The sequence below is a fragment of the Phragmites australis genome, chromosome 7 (genome assembly GCF_958298935.1).
Source record: "Phragmites australis chromosome 7, lpPhrAust1.1, whole genome shotgun sequence".
Classification (NCBI taxonomy): domain Eukaryota; kingdom Viridiplantae; phylum Streptophyta; class Magnoliopsida; order Poales; family Poaceae; genus Phragmites; species Phragmites australis.
The window spans coordinates 614,847-635,298 of NC_084927.1; the positions used below are offsets into that span (position 1 = coordinate 614,847).

General features: G+C 42.1%; 3 protein-coding genes across 3 annotated transcripts; 1 reads left to right on the plus strand and 2 right to left on the minus strand.

The window, feature by feature from the left end:
- Positions 1–7,897: 7,897 nt before the first annotated feature.
- On the plus strand, positions 7,898–11,208 carry LOC133923810 (probable glucuronosyltransferase Os04g0103100). Its single transcript, XM_062369079.1, has 4 exons — positions 7,898–8,979; positions 9,408–9,660; positions 9,990–10,202; positions 10,874–11,208. The coding sequence occupies exons 1-3, from the start codon at positions 8,258–8,260 to the stop codon at positions 10,158–10,160; spliced, it is 1,146 nt and encodes a 381-aa protein (XP_062225063.1). The 5' UTR covers positions 7,898–8,257; the 3' UTR covers positions 10,161–10,202; positions 10,874–11,208.
- Positions 11,209–11,483: 275 nt separating this feature from the next.
- On the minus strand, positions 11,484–14,965 carry LOC133923809 (uncharacterized). The gene is made up of 9 exons (XM_062369078.1): positions 14,559–14,965; positions 14,335–14,473; positions 14,023–14,235; positions 13,768–13,912; positions 12,557–12,707; positions 12,341–12,450; positions 12,135–12,232; positions 11,944–12,013; positions 11,484–11,800 (listed from the first exon to the last, which is right to left on the minus strand). Exons 1-9 carry the CDS (start codon positions 14,788–14,790, stop codon positions 11,711–11,713), a joined length of 1,248 nt encoding a protein of 415 aa, XP_062225062.1. The 5' UTR covers positions 14,791–14,965; the 3' UTR covers positions 11,484–11,710.
- A 1,522-nt stretch (positions 14,966–16,487) lies between these two features.
- LOC133923811 (rhomboid-like protein 19) lies at positions 16,488–19,603 on the minus strand. The gene is made up of 8 exons (XM_062369080.1): positions 19,303–19,603; positions 18,798–18,916; positions 18,652–18,712; positions 18,265–18,431; positions 17,770–17,884; positions 17,431–17,633; positions 17,235–17,345; positions 16,488–16,934 (listed from the first exon to the last, which is right to left on the minus strand). Exons 1-8 carry the CDS (start codon positions 19,414–19,416, stop codon positions 16,838–16,840), a joined length of 987 nt encoding a protein of 328 aa, XP_062225064.1. The 5' UTR covers positions 19,417–19,603; the 3' UTR covers positions 16,488–16,837.
- Positions 19,604–20,452: the final 849 nt, after the last annotated feature.

A 20,452-nucleotide genomic window follows, 5' to 3' on the forward strand; every position in this document is an offset into this window, starting at 1 on the left:
CTTTCCCCAAAATCTTGTACATAAACTCCTTTTCTCTTTGTATATAGAAAATGCTGCGGGGAACTCCACCCCTGTTTCGGTTCCAAAAAAAAAAAAATCTGGTACAGTTGACAGATTTGTAATCAGATTAGCGTTCTCTCCTTTTGTAAATGGTATTACCTGGTACCTGCCAATATAGGAAGTGATATTTTTTCTCCCAAACAATAGTGTTGGCACTAGTCATTTTAGTATATCATCTACATAAACAGGAAGATCAAGCATTGCAAATAAAAACTCTGAAACAGTTGAGGCAGATTTGTAGAGTGCCAATGCTATGGGATACGATTTTGCACAGAGACATGTACAATATTATCACCAGAATACTGAGAGATCAGGAAAAAAAATAAAGGTGCTGAGTCAGGGCAAACAGCAAACTCTCGTTAATTGGTGGCAGCAAATTTTGGATCACACCCAAAATATCAGATGCATGATTTCCACCAGACTTCTACCGTTTGAAGGGAGGCTGACAGCAAATTAGGAAGCTGCGAGCCAATGGCGAGCATTGAAACATTTTTTATCGCACTAATCGTTTCCATGCGACACAGCGAAGGGAGAAACTCCCCTCGCCGCTTGGACATGATGACAATGCACTGATGTTAAAGCAGAGTAAGACAGAGAAATCAATCAATTGAGAATGGCATCGTGTATTGGTAATTTTGAAGGTAATGGTTATCGTTGCTGATTTTTGTAAGGAAATATGTACCTATTCGGAAATCTACATGTGTTACCTTGTGATTAGATTTAAGGAAATCTTTAGATGAAAAGATGTGGATGCATTGGCAAATGATTGTGTTGGAGAGATAGATGCATTTGAGAGTAGGATTAGAGTTGAGTTATGGCACGGTAAATTTGACTGGAGAAGTGAGGATGGTGGCGGGAACTATAGTATCGGGATCTGTCACGGCACTATATATAGTTTCAGCAGAGTCCTCATTTTCTCCAACCATGTTTGCCCTGTCAGAACTCAGTGGAGAAGAGAAGAGAATAGGATTAGAGTTGAGTTATGAATTTAAGTTTCAATTTATATAGCAACTTTAGTTTGAATATAAATGTCGTTCATGTTTAATTTCAGTTTAAATTAAGTTAGAAATTTTAGTTGCATTGAATAATGGATGGAATGGCAGGACCCATGGCGAGCGATCGGATCCGTGGCAATGGCGGTCGTGGAGACGGTGCCTCATCTAGTAATTTCAACCTTGTCCCCCCCCCCCCCCCCCTCCTGCGTCAAGCGCTATGACGTGGTAAACATGTTCAAATTATTGTGCTCACGTTTATGCTATTATGCTAGATTAATAGCCGGAATCATGACTTCAACATTTACTGTTGATGTAGGTGATTCCTTTTATGTTATAGTTCATTGAAGTAATTCATGAGATGGGTGGTTCTACACCTTCGGTGAGATCCATGGTAGCTGATGATAAGAAATTGGAGTTTAATATCTCTTTTGAGATTATTGGAAGGGAAGAAACCAATGAAAAGATCGCTATTGAGGCCTCTGGCGAATTCGCATCAAATAAACTTGAGGCTGAGAGATCCGCTGTGATGGCTAAATTGAAAACGTTTGATGATCAAGTTAGGCACTTTATCCTTGACTATAGTTATTTCAAAATGGCGGTGCTGGAGGAGGATGAGGCAGATGTGGCTTCGATGGATTACAGGCTTCGCGATTATATGCGAAAAAAACGGTACATTAAACTTGTTGCTATTGCCTGGATATCTTTCAGTAAAATGATTTTGTCCCTCTGTGTTACTCTTTTCCTGGAGGATCTTTCAATAATATGATTCTTTCCCTCTGTGTTGCTCTTTGGTCGTAGGATTTTCTGCGTAATAGCTTCCTGCACACAACTATTAACCTGTATACAATCTTACGTTATGTTATGGACAAGTTTGTATTGGATAAAATAATATTTTTAAGTTTAACTTAACCCATAAATGAATCATGAAAATTATATGATAAACTAGCACTATTAAATTGTAGCAGCATATTTTAGATATGTATGTAACCGGGCTATATAGATCTCTCTCTAATATACTTGCTAATAGGAACATCATGATACTAAGCATGACTGCAATGACAAATATAGAGATTTGATCACAGTGAATGTACCGATCGTTCATAGAGGAGTTAGCAGCAGAGGCAGATGGTTGCATGGAGGTAGCGAGTAGATGGCGAGATCGAGAGACATGACGAGACGCAATAGCTTGGGGAGGAAGTTGAGTCGTGATGATGTTAGTGAGCAGTCACGCGGAGCGTTTTCTAAAAACCTTATTCGCCCTCTCCCAGTGTAGGATCTCGAGAGCAGTGAGTTTTGGAGACTTGCTCTCCCGTTCGCCGGTGCATACTGGCATAGATGGATGGAGTAGACTATGAGCGACAGCGCATTAGAGAGGAAGAGACAAAAACCCTAACTCAAATGTGCGTTGTGGTAGCGGTCAGTAGGTATACATAGGGAGAACTGAGATGTGTTGCAATTGAGCTCGTGAGCAAGACATTGGGTCCAGTTTCGGTGGACCATTCACGCAGGTATCGTGCACCTGCACCCTTTGTCCCGCCCCGCCTCGGCCTCGGCCACGGCCACGACCCAACCCAGCAAGGCGAGATGAGGCGAGTGAGCACACACATGCGTTCTTTCTCTTCTCTCACCCACACACAAGCTAAGGGGTGGAGTACAAAACTCTATTTAAATTAGTCTCCCTCCACATCTACTAGTAAGGTGGGACTAAAGAGTGGCACACTCTCTCTTGCATGAATGAGCTTTTGAGATTTCTTAGGAATCATATGGGCTTGGCCTATATAATCTATAAATCCCTCACCAGATCTCAATGTCCCATTAGAGATTTGCCTATTCCCACTACTGTTTGATATACCAATATTTTAGTGGAGATTGTTAAGTTGAATATCCACCTAGAATATTAAGCTATACTCATTCACAACTTGAACAATGGGCTAAGTCTTGAATTGCATGTTTTGTGCAAATAAGTTTCAATTAAAGTCATAACTGATACTTGACTGCCTATAGGCTACCCCACGCGTGGAGCATATAAGTCGTACTCCTTGGTCTCTTCATGAGTTTAATAGGGATCTCCCAAGTCTCGCAGACTGTGACCAATAATCGGACTCATATAGGTGTGTTCTTTGAAGAATGCTCTCCAGAACAACATCTTTGCTAATTAAAGCCAACATAACACATTAAGGTAATAGCCAAGATCTTTGAGAGCATTTCATTATCATTGGAGTAGGTTGTAAAGTACTCTCTTTCAGTTAGACCAATAGCTTATTCTTCCCAGGTCTTAATTCAGGATATCCGATCACATAGGTTGGGTTACTACTATGGTATAAGTCACATGGGTCGCATACCCATCTCTCTCAATGTATTATCTATCATATTCCATATTCTGTGATAACCCTTTTGTGAAGGGATTTCATAGGTTCTTAGCTATTTGGATATATCCAAGGTTATCACTCCGAAGTTTCTCAATTTTCTGACAGACTTCAATCATCTCTTTACATGCTTTGATGACTTATTATTATCCTTAGAACTATTTACTTTGATAATAACGGTTTGATAATCACAGTTCATAAGTATAGTTGGTATTGTTTTCTCAACCATAGGCAAGTTTATCAATAACTCATGCAACTATTCTATCTCAACAGTGGTTGTATCTAATATAGTGAGTTCTACTTCCATGGTTGACCTGCTTACACATCTATTTGTGGCATAAATCTTATTATCATCACTTCATCAGATATTCAATTTGAATCACTATAACCCTCAAATGCCGATGGATACCCTGAATAACAAAGTCCATAATTCATAGCACCTAGCAAACATCACGTGATCTGCTCAAGCACACGTCAATGTTCATCACCCAGATTAGAAGTAAACCGGCTTAATTTTCTCACAGCAAATGAGATATCAGACCTTGTAGCATTAGCTAGGTACATAAGTGATTCAATGGTCTGAGAGTATCTCAATTGGTCCCTACAAATTCTCTTATTCTTTTGAAGTATCACACTAAGATCATAAAGTGTTGGAGAAGGCCCATGTCCTTGTAGCCAAAATGGCTCAAGACCTTTTCAACATAATGGGATTGTATAAATGTCTCATTCGATCTAGACTAATCTAGGCCTGCTATCTTAACGTCCATCTAATGAACAATAAGATCACATGAGACAGCCAAGGAAAGTAGAGCTCGAATAATGATCAGACTAGCAATAGGTGAATAAGTATAAAAGAAGTCTTCATCTTGTTTTTGGGTATAACCCTTGGTCACAAGCCGAGCTTTATATTTTTCAATAGTACCATCAAACTTATGCTTCCTTTTGAACACCCACTCACAACCCACAGGAGATTGTTAAGTTGGATTATTGTTGGTGAAAGGAAATATTTTTCACGAATAAAGTATGACGAGAGCCTAACTCACTGGAGTGGCTCAAGCATAGAGAAGTAGTGGAGAAGAAGTAATTGCCTATATTGATCAATGAATACTTGATCGATCGCTGACTAAGGAACTAGTCTAGTTTAGCGTATCAGGCCAGCCCCCGATTAGACCAGTATTAAATACCAGTCACATCGTGACTGAGACCCACATGGCCAGTGGGCCCTCCTTTCGCTGATCTTTCTGGGTGACCCCTCACCCCCCGGTCTCCAGGGGTTAACGGCCTCCGAAGGTCCGAGCCCCAAAAGCTTGATCTCGTGGCGGTTCTGGAGCCTGAGCCCTCCGAAGGGGTTCTGAACCCAATGACCTTCGGACTTTAGGCCAGCGGAGCCAAAAACGTTGAGGGTATTGATAGCGATCCCAATAATTATCATGCTCCCTTGCACAATAAGATCTATTTCTTTTAGCTCCTACTTGTCGAGAGTAGTTCTGAAATCCGTCATCATCCCCCGATTCAAATTAGCATTACTCTTGTCTGCCTAACCTTGGTAGATGAGCCTTTGGTCTGATAGAGAGAAGTAGTTGCTGCGACAAGCCAAAAGGATACCTTCCTTGTGCAGGCAAGACAACAATTATCAATGCAATGAACTGATCACCCACTATTTCCAACAGGATACTTCTGCTACAACAGCTAATTTTCTCAACTCTCTCACTGCATTTTTTTTTCACTGAGAGAGTTCAATAACTCCTTTTTTTTGGATTAAGACTTCATGAGCATTTTGTATGAAGGGTTGTTGCCTAACCTTGCACTCCGTCGAGTTGGAGTTCAGTGGTTGTGGCGTTTGAAGCCTTTACTGTTTAATTTGGTGCATTCTCAGCAGAAGCAGCAGTTTTCAAATCAGGGTACCTAACATCGGGTATCGTGGAGCCGGGTGTTGAGTTGAAAAGCATTTGCATGCACATGTTAAATTACAACTCCATGAACTTTATTTCAGGAATAGACATCTGTGGCGAACAAATTGAAGAAGCAAATGTTAGGTAGCATGTCTGTAATTCTGTTGGTGCATAATGAGTCAGCCACTCTTTTCTTGTTCTTGCACTGCATATAAAGTCAGCTGAAAATGCTGATTTGGAAATCACAGTTTGGTGGCAATCCATCACAGACTGTTTGCGATAGTTCTGTTGTTGTTCTGTTGAAGCAGGCCAAAATCATCTATTATATTGCAGTTTGACGACAAGAGCGAAAAGTTGGCAAATTCTGTTAGGAAGAGAGAAGGGGTCGATGATCTCCTCTCCACCTGCTGCTATCAAATTGAAGTGTCTTTGACACTGATTGACTTGGAAGCGTCCGAAAATGAACGGAAAGTCTCGTCGTTTTTTGTGCTCTTCTCCAGAGTCATTGTGTGGTTTAAGCAGAGTGAGATCCTCTTGGATGATTGCTAAAAACAGAGAGAGAGTGAGATCCTCTTACGAACCTCGATCCATCATGTATGTGCTGCTTCCACGTATGAACCATTTGACTATCTTGCTCCAAGTGCAATCATCTGCTCAAACCACACACTTCTTTTCTCTTCTTTTGTAAAAAGAAAAGAAAAGAAAAGAAAAGGACAAGGAACAAAGGATAGATGCTCAACTCGGATGACGAACGGAACGAATGACAGAAAAGCACGGATCTGATGACCCTTTCCCCTTCAAGCACAGCTTTTCTACCATTCCATTTACATCTGCGCCAGACGGAGACTTTTAGGCTATGTTTGGCTGGACGTATGAGCTTCGTTCTGGATCGGATCGTCCAGTATCAGTATGAGCCTTTATCCTGCGTTTGGTTAGTTAAATTGAACCAAACCATCCCGTACGGAGCAGTATAGATGTCAGTAATATTCCATCCGGATGTTGAACGGTTCCATGCGAGAAAACCGGTCAAACAATCCCGTACAGGTTCCATCAACTGCGCTAATAACTTACGGTTAATAATAATTAGTAATTATCAGAGTTATTAAGAATTTTTAGTTAAACATTAACCATAACTAATTATTATTGTAATAATTAGAGATAATTATTGACAATTTAAATTATAATTAACTAGAATTAATAATGATTAGTACTAATTAGTATAATTTATTGATAATAACATATAAATTATTATTTCTGTAAAATAATTAAGTTATACATAGATGTAATACATAGCTTTTAAGCAACTAACACGTTCTCATATTATACCATACATCCGATCAAACATATTCCCATATAATAGCATATATCCAAAATAATAACTTCTAGAATGACAAGCAAAGCTCAATCCTGACTTGTCAGTGTAACATAGGTTTGTTAACAGAATACAAGAATTCCATATAATTATTTTCTTTTTAAAAAAAAGAAAGTTAAGGGGATAATATAATTGAACCCTACCAGAGTTAATCGATTGACAAAAATTCAGCCCTCCTTATCAGATTGTCTGGATGACGGATCTGTGTCGCTATCTGCGCTTAAGAATTTTTTCTCCAACTCCGGCGAGGTTAGAATTTGAGGTTCATCGGAGTCCGGCAGGCCGGGTCGGTAATGGTGGCGTTTCATGGGCGAGGCGATGCCAATTGAGTTTCATGGGCGATGGCTGGCGCATGTGTGGAGCTGCGATTTCATCGGTGACACGACGCTAAGGTTTCATCGTTGTGTCGAAGTTGTCCCGTATTGCGTCGTCATCGCCAAAGATACCAAGGCGCGTGGGCGGGGTGGGAGGAGGAGGAGGAGAGGTAGCGCCGCTAGCTTGGCAGAGACCATCGTCGCAGCTAGGAGCCCACCGCCCCTATCCGATGCCGTCTTCTTCCTGGCCCGACTCTCTCTCTCTCTCTCTCTCTTCTTTCTCTGTTTGTGTGTGTGCACACATTTCGTCAGTGACTTTTTTCAGATGGAAATGAATCCACGGAGTAGCGATCAAATCAAGCTACAATACCTCAAGTCAGTGATGAGGAATGGCTCGAACTGTAGGTGGAGATTCAAATGCGGAGCGATTTGGTGGAAGAGTGTCAGAGTACATTGCTACAATTCCCTACTTAGCTAGTAGGGCTCAACCGTGCTGTAACATAGACTTGTTAGCAGAATACAGAATTCCATAAGATCATTTTCTTTAAAAAAAGGAAATTAAGGGGACTATATAATTGAACCCCTACAAGAGTTAATCGATTGACAAAAATTCAGCGAGAAAGCAATAAGAAGATCTGGCAGAGCAGCGACCCTGTTACTTACGTATTTATTTGGCTTGACCGGAATGGACTGCTGCTGCTGCTTACGGCTAAAAATACTTGTAACTTGTCTACTCCATCCCTTTCTTTCTTTCAGGTAAAAGGAGCACAAAACTTGACTCAATTTCGTTTCTTTTTTCTGCTAAAAACTTTCTTGGAAATTTGTTTTTACTTGGAGCTGAATAAAACAAAACAGGCGCCATTTGGATTTGAAGGGTGGGTGGCTCCTGTCTTCTTCATTCCTTCCTTCCTTGGTGCCTGGTCCACGGCGGAGCGTCCTCTTCTCTTCTTCCTCCTCTCATCTCTCTCCCCCACGCTACCAACCCACGCCAAACTTCCTTCCTGCCTCCATCCGATTCGAGGCCCAACTCCTGCTGCTGACTTCAACATCCCCCGCCATTCGCGCCATCATTATTCCTCCCTCCCTCCCTTCCTTCCTCAGGACAAGAGCAAGAGCTACTTCCAGTTGAGTTGCCGATCCCCTTCCCTTCCAGGCTTCCACCACGACGGCATCGCCGCATAGCCAAGCCAAGAACAACCCATAGGGGGAATAGGAGATATTGATTCTTGCCGGAGAACTAGCTAGGCAGCCGGCAATAATGGCGTCGATCCGGCGGCCGCACTCGCCGGCGAAGCAGCACCTGTTCCGCCACAACCACCCCTTCGCCTCCTCGTCCCCGCCTTCCTCCCCTCTCCGCTACTCCTCGCCGAGAACCCACCACCACCTCGCCGGCTACCCGCACCCCTTCCTCTTCTTCTCTCGCCGCCCGCTCCCGCGCTTCGCCGCCTTTTTCCTCCTCGGCTCCTTCCTCGGCCTCCTCCACATCATCTCCCACCTCCCCCAGACGCCGCATCTCCGACCAGCTTCCCACAATTCCAGCCTTTCCACTCCCAGTCTCCGCCAATTCAACCGGCAGCAACTCCCGATCCAACAAGACGCCGACGCCGATGCCAGCGACCAGAAGAAGATACTCATCGTCGTCACGCCCACGCGGGCCCGGGCAGCGCAGGCCTACTACCTCAGCCGGATGGGCCAGACGCTTCGCCTAGTGCAGCCGCCCATCCTCTGGGTCGTCGTCGAGGCCGGCAAGCCCACGCCCGAGGCCGCCGCAGCGCTCCGGCATACCTCCGTCATGCACCGCTACGTCGGATGCTGCGACAAGCTCAACGCCTCCGCCGGTACTTCTGTCGACTACCGCCCGCACCAGATGAATGCCGCGCTCGACCTCGTCGAGAACCACCGACTTGACGGCATCGTTTACTTCGCCGACGAGGCGGGCGTCTACTCCCTCCAGCTCTTCCAACGCCTGCGCCAAATAAGGTACTGCACCTGCCCATCTTCTGATCCATTCAATTCTTGCGTCCTCTAGATTCAGTGATGCACTTGCGAAAGGGTGCAATCCTTTATGAATTTTCTTACTACATCGTTATGGTCGGATAAGATTTCAGCCTTTGGCCCTCTTCTTTAGGAATTAGGAGGAATGGCAAAGCGAATTTCGTTATCTAGTTGTAAAGAAAGGAACCTCCTTTTGCTGTTATGTTTAATCCAGTTGAAAATTGCAGGTTCAGTAAACATCAATGATTTGCTTTGCAGCATTTCCTTGGTAATCTGTACAATTTCGTACCATTCAACTTGAGAAATAAAGTTGAATGCTGCATAATTTGTGCATTGAAACCTCATATTTTGTGTTACAGAGAAAATTGTGATGCTGCATAAGTTTTTGACTTATCGAACTCTGTCATGATTAGGAGGTTCGGCACATGGCCTGTTCCGGTGACCTCTGAAAACAGAAAGGATGGTGTGGTGCTGGAAGGCCCAGTGTGTAAACAGAACCAAGTTGTGGGATGGCACACAGGTGAGGATGACAGCAAGCTCCGCAGATTTCACGTTGCTATGTCGGGTTTCGCATTCAATAGCACCATGCTCTGGGATCCCAAACTCAGGTCCCATTTGGCCTGGAATTCAATCCGGCATCCGGACACGGTGAAAGAGGGTTTCCAAGTAAGTTTCTTGTTTCTTTTGCAGTCTCCTGAGTTACATACCAAGTCCTTAATGCTCTAGAGATCAGTACTGCATTCTTATCCATGCTGCGAAGAAGCTATGTAGGAACTTTATCAAAATTGTCTTTTTGAATAATTATACCCACCCTGGATATGTGAAAATTATAAAAAGAGGAGGTTGCAGTGGAATAAAATAAGAACAAATAGCTGTGTAGCCATCAAACACATGGTGATCAACAAGCGGGAGACCTTTGTGCTCCCTTGTTTGGACTTTGTTTCTAATGCCTTTCTGCATGTAGTATAACAAATGAGATGGCTGTTGCTTTGCAGGGAACCACGTTTGCAGAGAAACTAGTGGAGGATGAGAGCCAGATGGAAGGCATACCTGCTGACTGCTCTCAAATAATGAACTGGCATGTGCCGTTTGGATCTGAGAATCTTGCCTATCCTAAAGGATGGCGAGTTGCGACGAATCTGGATGTGATTATCCCTCTTAAATAGTATCACCAGCTATGTTCATCAATGCACTAACTCCTTTGACAGGTTTGTTTTGTACTTTTCATGAAATCTGCTTCGGTTCTTTACACATGGATTCTTAGTTGTTACCCATTTCTTACATTCTTCAACCTGACGCTAGCATATATACAAAAGGGTTATTCGGTCCCCTTCACTTGTCTTTTGTACCTCGATGGTACCGGCTCCACAAAATCACAGAAAGTTTGTCATCTCAGGGCACACTGTAATAGATTAATTGGCTTCTGATTGCTACGCCTTTCACCTTTCATTATCTACCCTGATCCCATATTGTTGATTACAGCTGGCTTTTACTTTCTATACCCTCTTTGTTAGGTTCAAAACATTTGTGTCATGTCACCTATGCTTTTTCATCTGTGTAACTTAAAGTATTTGCTAGATTAGCTCGACTTTTTGGAAATATAAAAGAATTCAGATATAATACCCATTTCAAAAGCATCCAATAATTTGTAGTAGATTTGCTAACATGATTGATTAGGAACGTGATCCAAATCTCTAGAGTGCTCTAGTTGAGTGATTAATTGTAAATGAAAAACAAGTTATCATTACGTTTTTTAGTTTCCCAGAATTGGGACTGTTTGTTTGTTTCTTTCCAGTTTCCACCTCTGTATAAGTTTACTTCATATCGTAAATTCGTAATACTGTTTGATCTCAGCTAATTTGTTGGTACTGTATTTCAGGCATATACTGTAGAAGTTAAGCCGTTGAAGCCTTGGCTTGACCAGTGCAGAGGAATCCCAGGTTGACTCCTTTCGAGAAGCAGCTCTTGAGGAGGGTTAGGTTCTGCGCAACCTCGCGTGGAACTCTGTTATTGTAGTCGAACTTTTTGGGAAATATTTTGTAGGATGAATTAGTGCAGCATCAACAAAGAAGCCATCTAGCTGCCGTGTATATGTTCAAGAGCCAAAAGGCGATATATACAAAGTTTTCAATCTTCTGCATAGTTCTCCAGTAATTGTAGCAGTCTGAATTAATTTTTTGAGTTCAAAAGCTAAAGTACTGAGATTTTCTTCCAGTGAGATGATTATGTAAAATTTGTTATCGTAGGGAGTAAAATTGACTCTTGAGATTTTCTTCCAAAGTACTGAGATTTTCAAAAGCCAAATTTTTTGATTATGTAAAAGCCAAAGTACTGTGACATTTGAGCACAACTCTCGGTACAACCATGCCGGAAGCAAAATTCGAGGCAAAGCAGTAAAAATTTAGTGCATCTAGACAAAGCAGTAAAAATTGACGCACCAGAAGATCCAAACAAACATATGAATCATCAGAATTTTGAAAAGATAAGCATTAGCAATGAAGGAAAATTATCATGACAATCTGCCATCCTTTCAAAAAAAACTTGGTACATGTGCAACAGCTGGTTTGATGTTGATTAGCGCATGCCATTGCAACCCAGATCTAGACACAGCATGGTCACGGTGATCTAAGCAGCTCACATTACAAATTGTCTCACAAAAAACGATTGCTCATCTAATCTCTCAAGCTATAATCGCAATTCAGAAACTCTGCTTCGATCAGCGGATCGTCAAGCCTTGCATCCCTTGTGTCCCCTCTTCAGTGACCTTGCTGGCTTGGATTGTGCTGATAGCACTGGCAATGTTTCCCTGGGATCATAATTTTCAAACAAAACTGAATCAGGAGCACCGTAAACGATAGCAGTTAACAGGTCAATGTACCACAGTGGTCTCTCTAAATAAAATGCTTGAATCAAGTTACAAATTCGATATGAAATAAGAGGTTACCCTACCCTCCAAACTCCAAGCTTTGTGCGCAGACCCTGCCACTGTGGCATTCCAAAGATCCTCTCAGTATGCCGACTGAATTTGCACAGAAGATCACATGTTAACTGAAATAAGAAAATAATATCACAAGAACAAAAACATTGATCCACAGCTAAAATATGAAGATCTTCTGAGAAAGTCTTAGAGAGGTCAATACCTGACGACAACAGTCTGGTTAAGCTGATCAACCTTGCAATCCAATATCTTGTAGGTAATTGCTTTCACAATCCAATATTCCACCTCATCGTCATTGATCTAACAAATCATTATAAAAGTCGATAAAAAATTTCAGCGAGAGAACAATAGCAAGGTCAATAAAAGTCATTGATTGAACAAACAGAAGCAAGTGAAACAGTCAATTACCCTGAGTACATCTGTGATTGCAGAATAAGGGATATCGCCAGAGCAGCGACTGCTCAGATCAAGCAAAGACATCAGCCGCATTTTGGTTATGCACTCCTCATGAACCAGTCCTATAGATTGTTCATTAAAAATAAAAAAATTAAACCAAAATGTTTGAGATACTTGAATTTACACAGGGGAAAAAATCACTAGTACTGATCCAGCAGGTGAACATACCATAATCTTTCAGCAAGGTAGCATTTGCAGTCTGAAACTCCAGATAGGAATCGAGCCTTTGAGTAAGGAATATCTTTAAAAGCTCATAAACCAATTGGTATTTTTCATCCTTCTCAAGCTGTGCAATAGCTGGCATATTGAGCAGATCACACTGCAATAATAATATATTTCCATCAACCAGCACACTTATCCAAAATATAAAGCAGGTGCAGGGTTATAAAGCTCCATTACAACATATGTATAGTTTGACAAGATTCAAATTTGATAATAACTCGGGATATATTCAAGTTACTGTTGACAAGCATGAGATAAGTCCATATAATGCAAGAGTAGTGGAACAAGTTGATAAAATAAATTATCCATCCATCCCAAGTAGAAAGCTTTGAAATTCTACTGCTATGTCAACTCAGTTAATTCATAATCACACAAGGTTTGAGAAGACAGAGAGAGCACAGACACACGCAAACTATATGTAAGTGGATGACATTGGAGTATCTTTTTTCATTCGTGAAATTAATGCTGGCATATATTAACCAAATTCAATAGTCTGATCAGCCAAATTCACATTTGGTTAGTTGATATGAGAACAATATGTTGTATTGCAATTCTGAAGGGGATATCCTGATGAATAGTTCAGGACAAATCATCATATTTAGGCACTATATCCCCCGAATTTTTTCCCACAAAATTAATAATTACAGAAACGTAAACTGGAGTCAAGTAGTTGTCAAAATTAAAATTTGATAACTAGATATATTTACAGTTATTGTTGATACACACGAGACAAGGCCACATTATGGAAGAGTAGGAAAGTAGTGGAACAAGTTGGAAAAATATATGATCCCTCCATCTAAGCAGAAAACTTGTAAGTCTACCAATATGTCAAATGTGTCAATTTATAATCACACAAGTTCAGAACTGAGAAGATACTGAGAGCACCAACACACGCTAGCTACATGTAAGCAGATAACATTAGAGCATCTTTTGTCCGAGACTAATGTGTCATTTTAATAACCAAATTGATTCTGATCAGCCAAATTCAAATTTGGTTAAATGATATGAGAACAATACAACAATATGTTATATTGCAATTCTGAAGGGGGGACAATGATGAATAGTTCAGGACAAATGATCCAATTTAAGCACTATATCCCCTGATTTTCCACCACAAAACTGATAATTACATAGACGTAAACTGGTGTAAACAATACCTGAAAGAGAGTAGGTGACTTGACAAACTCAATGATTGCCGCAACAGCCTCTTCCTTTGCATCACCAATTGTATCAGAGTCATCATCTGATCCCTTGAAAGTGGCAAGGTACTTGTTCAGAAAGTTAAAAAACTCCTTGCTCATGCTGTCAACCATAAGAAAAAGATTGAATTGCATCAATTCAAAATCTCGCCAGGTTTCTAAGCAAATGAAAGGAGTGAACTTCAAAGTAGTAAAGAGCAACAGGCGCCGCACCCCTTCTGGTCTTTGAGGATCTTGGTGACGGCGAGGAACAGCTCCCTCTGCTCCAAATTGCCAATTCCCCAGTCGCTGACAAAGCTGTCGATGTTCTTGAAAGATGGGATGATGAACTCGGCAGCCTTTCCGGCAGTGGCGAGTTCAAGAGCCTTCTTGTAAACAAATGCCTTGCCATAGGGGCTCGGGAGCAGATTGTACAAGCTGAAGAGACTACACACATACATACATTGGGAACAACCCTGTAAGCCGACCTTGGATCCAAGAAATAAGCAATCCAATTGATCGAATGTTCTGTTATTTGTTCCTTACACTTTGAGGCGAAGGGCCGGCTTGTCGTCGGGCTGCTGGGTGAGCTTGGCGCAGATGAGCTCGGCGATCTGCAGGGCCTCGTCCTCGGATCCGGCCTTGGTAACGAGGCTGCAGATGACGGATAGGATGCACTCGAGATCTACAGCAACGGAAGAACAAGGCTCAATCCAAGAACAAGCAAGTCTTTATTTGGAATCGAGAGAGCAACAGAAAGAGAGAGATGCCTTTGTCCGGGACGCGCGGCGGGGAGGTGAGGAGGAGGTCGGCGGAGGCGAGCATGAGGGAGGCCATGTCGAGCCATCGGCCGGCAAGGATGTGCTCCTGCGCCTCGATACAGAGGCGGGTGACCTCGGGGTCAGCGACCTCGGGTCCCGCGTCGGCCCAGGCGAGCTCGGCGGTGAAGCGCACCACCGCCAGCATCGGCTCCTCCTCCGTCGTGTTCACGATCGTCGCCATCTTGTTGTTCCTTCGCTGTGCGTGAGCCGGAGCTGTTGCTGCCGCCGCCGGAGAGGGTAAGGGAGGAGGAGATGGATTGCGAGGTGGCGGCGAGAGGAGCAAACCCTAAAACCCGATGCGATGGCACAAGTCAGGCAACGAGCCTCACACTGCAGCCGTCAGATCAACAATCAACGGTTGGAGTATTATTTATATAGGAAAGAGCGGTGGTTTAGAATTTAGAGATAGCAGGAGGAGATTTTTAGTAGGTTTGATGGTTTATACATGAAAGAACCATGGGATGGGTGGTTTGGTGGTATAGATTAAAATCTCATAATTCCTAATAATTAGGGGTTCATTTTTCGTATTTTTATAGTTGATGGAGGTTTGATATCTTGATGAGTTTCTAAGTTCGGGATGGTTTGGTGTTCGGGATTGGGGAGGTGGTCCTTAGGCATATAGGGATGCCCGAGGTAGCAGGTTGGTCCAACGGTGTCGGCGAACACTAGGTGGGGCGATAGGGACACCACCAATTGCAAGAGGCAGAGGAACACCAGTGATAGTCTGTTGAAGCTGGATTAGCACGGTTAGTGAAATTACTCAGATATGAAAGTTTCAGGTTTTCTTGTTTTCAAGTTAATAAGTTTTCAAGTTTTTTTTTTGTCAAAGTTGAAACTTCTGTGTTCAAAGTTTTGAGTTCTAGTTCAAAATCCTAAGTTCGATTTTTTTTATCGAAAACTGAGGGGGTGTTCCCCACAGTGCAAACCATTTTATAAGTTTTGTAGAGTATATATATGTACAAGCAAGAACAAAATAAATAAATAAATAAAGGCTTTAGACAAAACAATCTGACCATGATTGAGGTACAGATGCTAAACTTGATTTTGCTCTAAGTTCAATTTTGGAGGCTTCTTCGGTTTTAGTTCAGAATTATCATATTGGATGTTTCTGCTTAGTCAGAATTGAAACTTATATTTCTTTTTACTTTACAAGTTCATGTTCTTTTCCCTGTGTAGATAGCTTGAACTTTTAAATGTCATTAATATGCTCGCGGGAAAGGGGACGCAAAGGAGCATGAGATTGGAGGTTTGCTACAAGATCTAACCTTAGCAAACTATTGCTATGGGCACTTTTTAAATTAAGGACTCGTATAAAACCTTTGATCTTATTAGTAGCTTAGTTTGTATAACCACCGAAGAAATTTCATCATGAACGTAGTATAAGAGCATCTCTAATATTATAGTTAATTACTAGTTATAAGGGTTATTCATATCATATATAGTATGATACATAACCCTCTAATGCACTGGCTATAGCATGCTTTTCAAGTTTAATATGAGTTCACATATAACAGGATGTTAAAGTCTCTATACGTTTTGAAGTGCTATATAGACTGATTATTAATTAGTAGCTGGTTTTTCTCACTTCTTTTCTCTTCTCCACTCCACATATACAAGAAAAAACTGAGTGAACAAACTTATAATCTGACGTGAACACATTTATAGGGATTGTCCATAACTACAAATTCTATCAGTATTGACTATACCGACCCCCATCCGTAACATATTAAGGCTCCATCTTGACAACCGTTTCTGAACCCTGCTGTAAATCAGAATAAAAGGTCGCTTCGGTAGCTTCTTGTCTGAAAAGGGAGCAAGCCCGAGTTGTTTGCAAAACAACAATCTTGAATTCTTGATTCTACACCATAAGCCCACAAATTCAAGGCAAAGATGGGCACCATTTTCATCTGTGAACCCTATTATCGACTCATCACGTTCACCAGAAAAAATCATCTCACAATGATCCAGACAAGCCATTCTACTTTCTACATTACATCTGGCTGGGAATGTCACCCTTTTCTTCTTTCACTATAATAGTAATCGGACTAGAACAGAATTTAACCAATAAATCTTTGCAACCGAAGAAACAAAAAGGAGAAAAAAAGAGTAAGACAACATATTATTGGTTCGCTGTAAACTGAATGCACTCTCCAGAACACAGATCTGCAGAGTTATGACGGTGGAGGGAAGCCGTGACTCCTATAAAGGTGTTGAGCAGGAGAACGTTCTCAATCTTCTGCGGTGCCATGGCCGTGAGCTGGGGCTTCTGTGTCATCCGCATGATCAGCAGCCAACCTTTCCTCAAGAACCCTCTGGCCACGCTCCCTGTAACAATTAAAATGGATATGCTGAGCTCTAAAGCGATAAGAAATTCTTTCTGAGGCACCACAGTTTCCAAATTTTCAGTCACGCAGCACCAGTATCATTGAGCCGCCTGTAATTGGTTTTGCGCTACAGTTTAACACTGCTGTTATGATTTTAGCTATGTTAAGTCAAATACAATATAGATGCCTCACTCCCGTCATCAAGTATTACCATTATAAATTTATAATCGAAGAGAAGCATGAGTAGCAAATATGATTGGTATGCATAACCATCAAACATATATACAAGAGAACTATATACCTTCTTCTTGATGCTTTGGTGGGATCTGAAACAGGGAGGGCCAGTTCAGAAGGCCTAGACCTTGCACACAGCATCCGACCAAATAGGTTGGCGACAGGGTCTGTGACTGGTCTGCAAGGAAAAAAAGAAGGGGAGATATCAATACTGAGATCAATAGTGGGAATTTGCTGGTGTAAATGAAAGATTGAATATTTACCGCATGGCATCTGGGAACAAACTGGGGAAGGAGAAGTCATCGCTTGGATCACCCTTAAGTCCTGTCAGTGGGTTCCTTTGGAAGTATCTCAGGTAAAGCCAGCTAACATACATCCCGGACACCAAAGTTGGCAGGAAGTTGATGGAATCGGGCACAATGAAGGCCATGATAGTTGAGAAACATACAACAAAGAATGGCATCCACTGCAGTTTAAGAGAAACAAAGAGATAAGAGAACTCAATATCGACAAACTTGTAACTTGCTGTGGAAGAAGTATATAGTAATAGTGCAATACAGTTGCAGGCTTGGAAATTGCAGTACAGTGGTCCATCAATATACCTTTGCCTTTATTTTCCAGAAAAAGCACATGGGGAGCTCAAGGTTTGGTAAGAGTTGCTTCAGGGCCACAAGAAAACCAGCAAGGCAACCATGGAAGCCAGAAAGTGGTGTGACACTGCACAGCGTGGCATAGCAAGGTCAGCTAGTGATTGTAACATACAACACTTCAGACACTAATGTTATTTTCTCAGGCAGTACTGTACTGTGTTACTTGAATGATGCCAAAATAACCAAGAGTAATAATGCGGTCTCAATATGTCCAAAGACTATTCACTAGAAGAGTAACTGCATGATACAGAGTATTCTTAATTTCTTATTAGCAGACCTAAGAGTATGGTTTTAACCAATAGAACCAAATGTGAACAAGAGCACATCAACTGGCCATTTTATGCAAAAGGACATGGGACAGAAGCACATCAATAGAATTAAGAGCAACGCCTGGTAAATGGTAATCAAGGCACATTTTAATAGAGTGAATGATGGCTTGGAACTTACAGGAAGCTCTCCTTTCCAGTGACATAGTACAGTGCAATAGCAAAGCAGAACGCGAGGACGCCGCATATGGAGTTGACCAAAATAATGAACTTCAAGAACTCCTTGCGGCCCCATGCTGGTTCAATGTCCTTCCCGCAGAAGAGAAGACCAAGAGAACTGCCTATAGCCTATAAAAGCAAAATTTTGTCTGTTACCATTAGGCATAGTCGCATAGAACAAAGAAAAGGGGCTTAATTTATGCTGTGGTGAGTCACTCAATTTTGCGAGCATATGTTTTGCTTCAGCTCAAATGTTTTATTTGGGGTTTTGTTGTACAAGTACTTACGATCTTACAAATATTTGACAGTAATGACATAACAGAGTAATTTGGGGGGAAATTTAGCTCACCCCTGGAAGGACTTGCTCGATGTAACCAGCCGTGAAGACGGTCCATACATATGGGATTGTCCTGCAGGATGCATAAAAAGTTTAGAAATGTACTATGCGATGTTGTTTCTTTAGTTGAGATGAAATGCTTTGGTTGGCGTACGTACTTTGAGGGGATGATGGCGAGGTAGTTGAGGGAGGAAGGGAGGAGCTGGAGCAGGACGTATCCGCCGATGAGCACGACAACGAGGCCCTTGCAGGTGCGGGTGAACTCCTTGCCGGGAACCTGTAGACGCGCCAATAAACATGGAAACCATCATCAGAAGGCAAGCAGTTGGGATTCGCAATGCAGCAAACACAGATCTCATGCATCTCAATCGGTCAACGAGTGCGAGCTCTCAGATCCCAAAGCTATCCCGTCAGATCTCAAGGTTCGCAGCAGCAGCACCAAGAAACTTGGCTGGTGAAAGAAGTTGGTAGGAGTAGGACAGACAGGGTGGGTGGTGGAGCAAGAGGAGGCAGTGCAAGCCACCAGATCTCTGTGCTGGCTGAATCTCTAGCAACGCAAGATCCAATCCCCTCCGCGGCCAGGGTCCGGATGAAGGCGTCGCGGAGCTGAGCAAAGCAAAAGGAGTTGGAATTCTGACAGGACGGAGAGGCGGCGGTGCTTACGACGGCGGGCGGAGCTCCGGCTCCGGCTCCAGCTCCAGCTCCAGCTCCGGCTGGTTCTACTCCTGAGGCCGGAGCCGTGGCCGTCGGGTCCTGCAGGGGCTGGCTCTCCATCATCACTGCTCCTCCTTTCTCAAATCTCCGGCCTCTTCTTGCCTCGTTTGTTTGGTGGAGTGGAGGCAATAAGAGCTAAGAGGAAAGGAGGGAGGGTTGTTGGGGGTCAACCACTCAACCCTCGCTTCCTTCCTCCCCCTCGGAAGCAGAAACCTTTCCCTGCTTCCTCCCCCTCGCTCTGAAAAGAAAGCAACACCAAGACAAGACACAGGGGAGGAGTTCACGGAAACAAATTTTATAACAATTGGTTCTTCAAAGAATTCTCCTTTTTAATGTGACATGTAACCTTATTTTTTTTCTTATCTTTAAGAGTTTCTTTTAAAAAAGAAAGAGAATCTTAGATAAAAAGTAAAAGAGAATCCTTCTATGAAAAGAATGTCTTCACAAAAGAACATAATTCACGAAGAAAAACCGTTAAAAATAATCTTACACTCGTCACATGACCTCGACAAAATTCCTTAAATTTCTTTTTTAAATATCAATATTTCAACAGGCCTCTTTCTAAATAAACCACGTGATAATATATAGTTAAAATTTACTTATCACATTAATTTGCTCTATCATTTTCGCTTTTCAAGAACAACGGCTGATCGTGCTGGCTACGTGAAATGGGTTGCGCAGTGTTCCTTTCAAGAGCATTGCAGGGAATACATATTAGCTTCCCTTTCAAGTGTTATTTTCACCTTCAAGTCATCCCGAAAACAGTCATATAACAAACAGAATGGTTTTAATCTCATCTGCCAACATTTTATTTTACTTCAGTCAAAACTCCCCACTTATCAATGGATTACTATCGTACGTACTAGCCATCTAAAAGCATGGTAATCGGTTTTTTCATTTGTACTGATCAGTTTTTCTAAGTGCCATATATACTCTTGTTATATAGTAAAATAGAAACACCCTTGCATAAAATCGACCAGAATTAAATTTGTGAAATGAGACGTAGACTAAGCATGGAGGAGAAGAGGGAAAAAGGTTGATAGTGAGTTGGGAAGCTTTTGCTTTCCTGATCCTAACTTTTCCTCACTTTTGTTTCTGT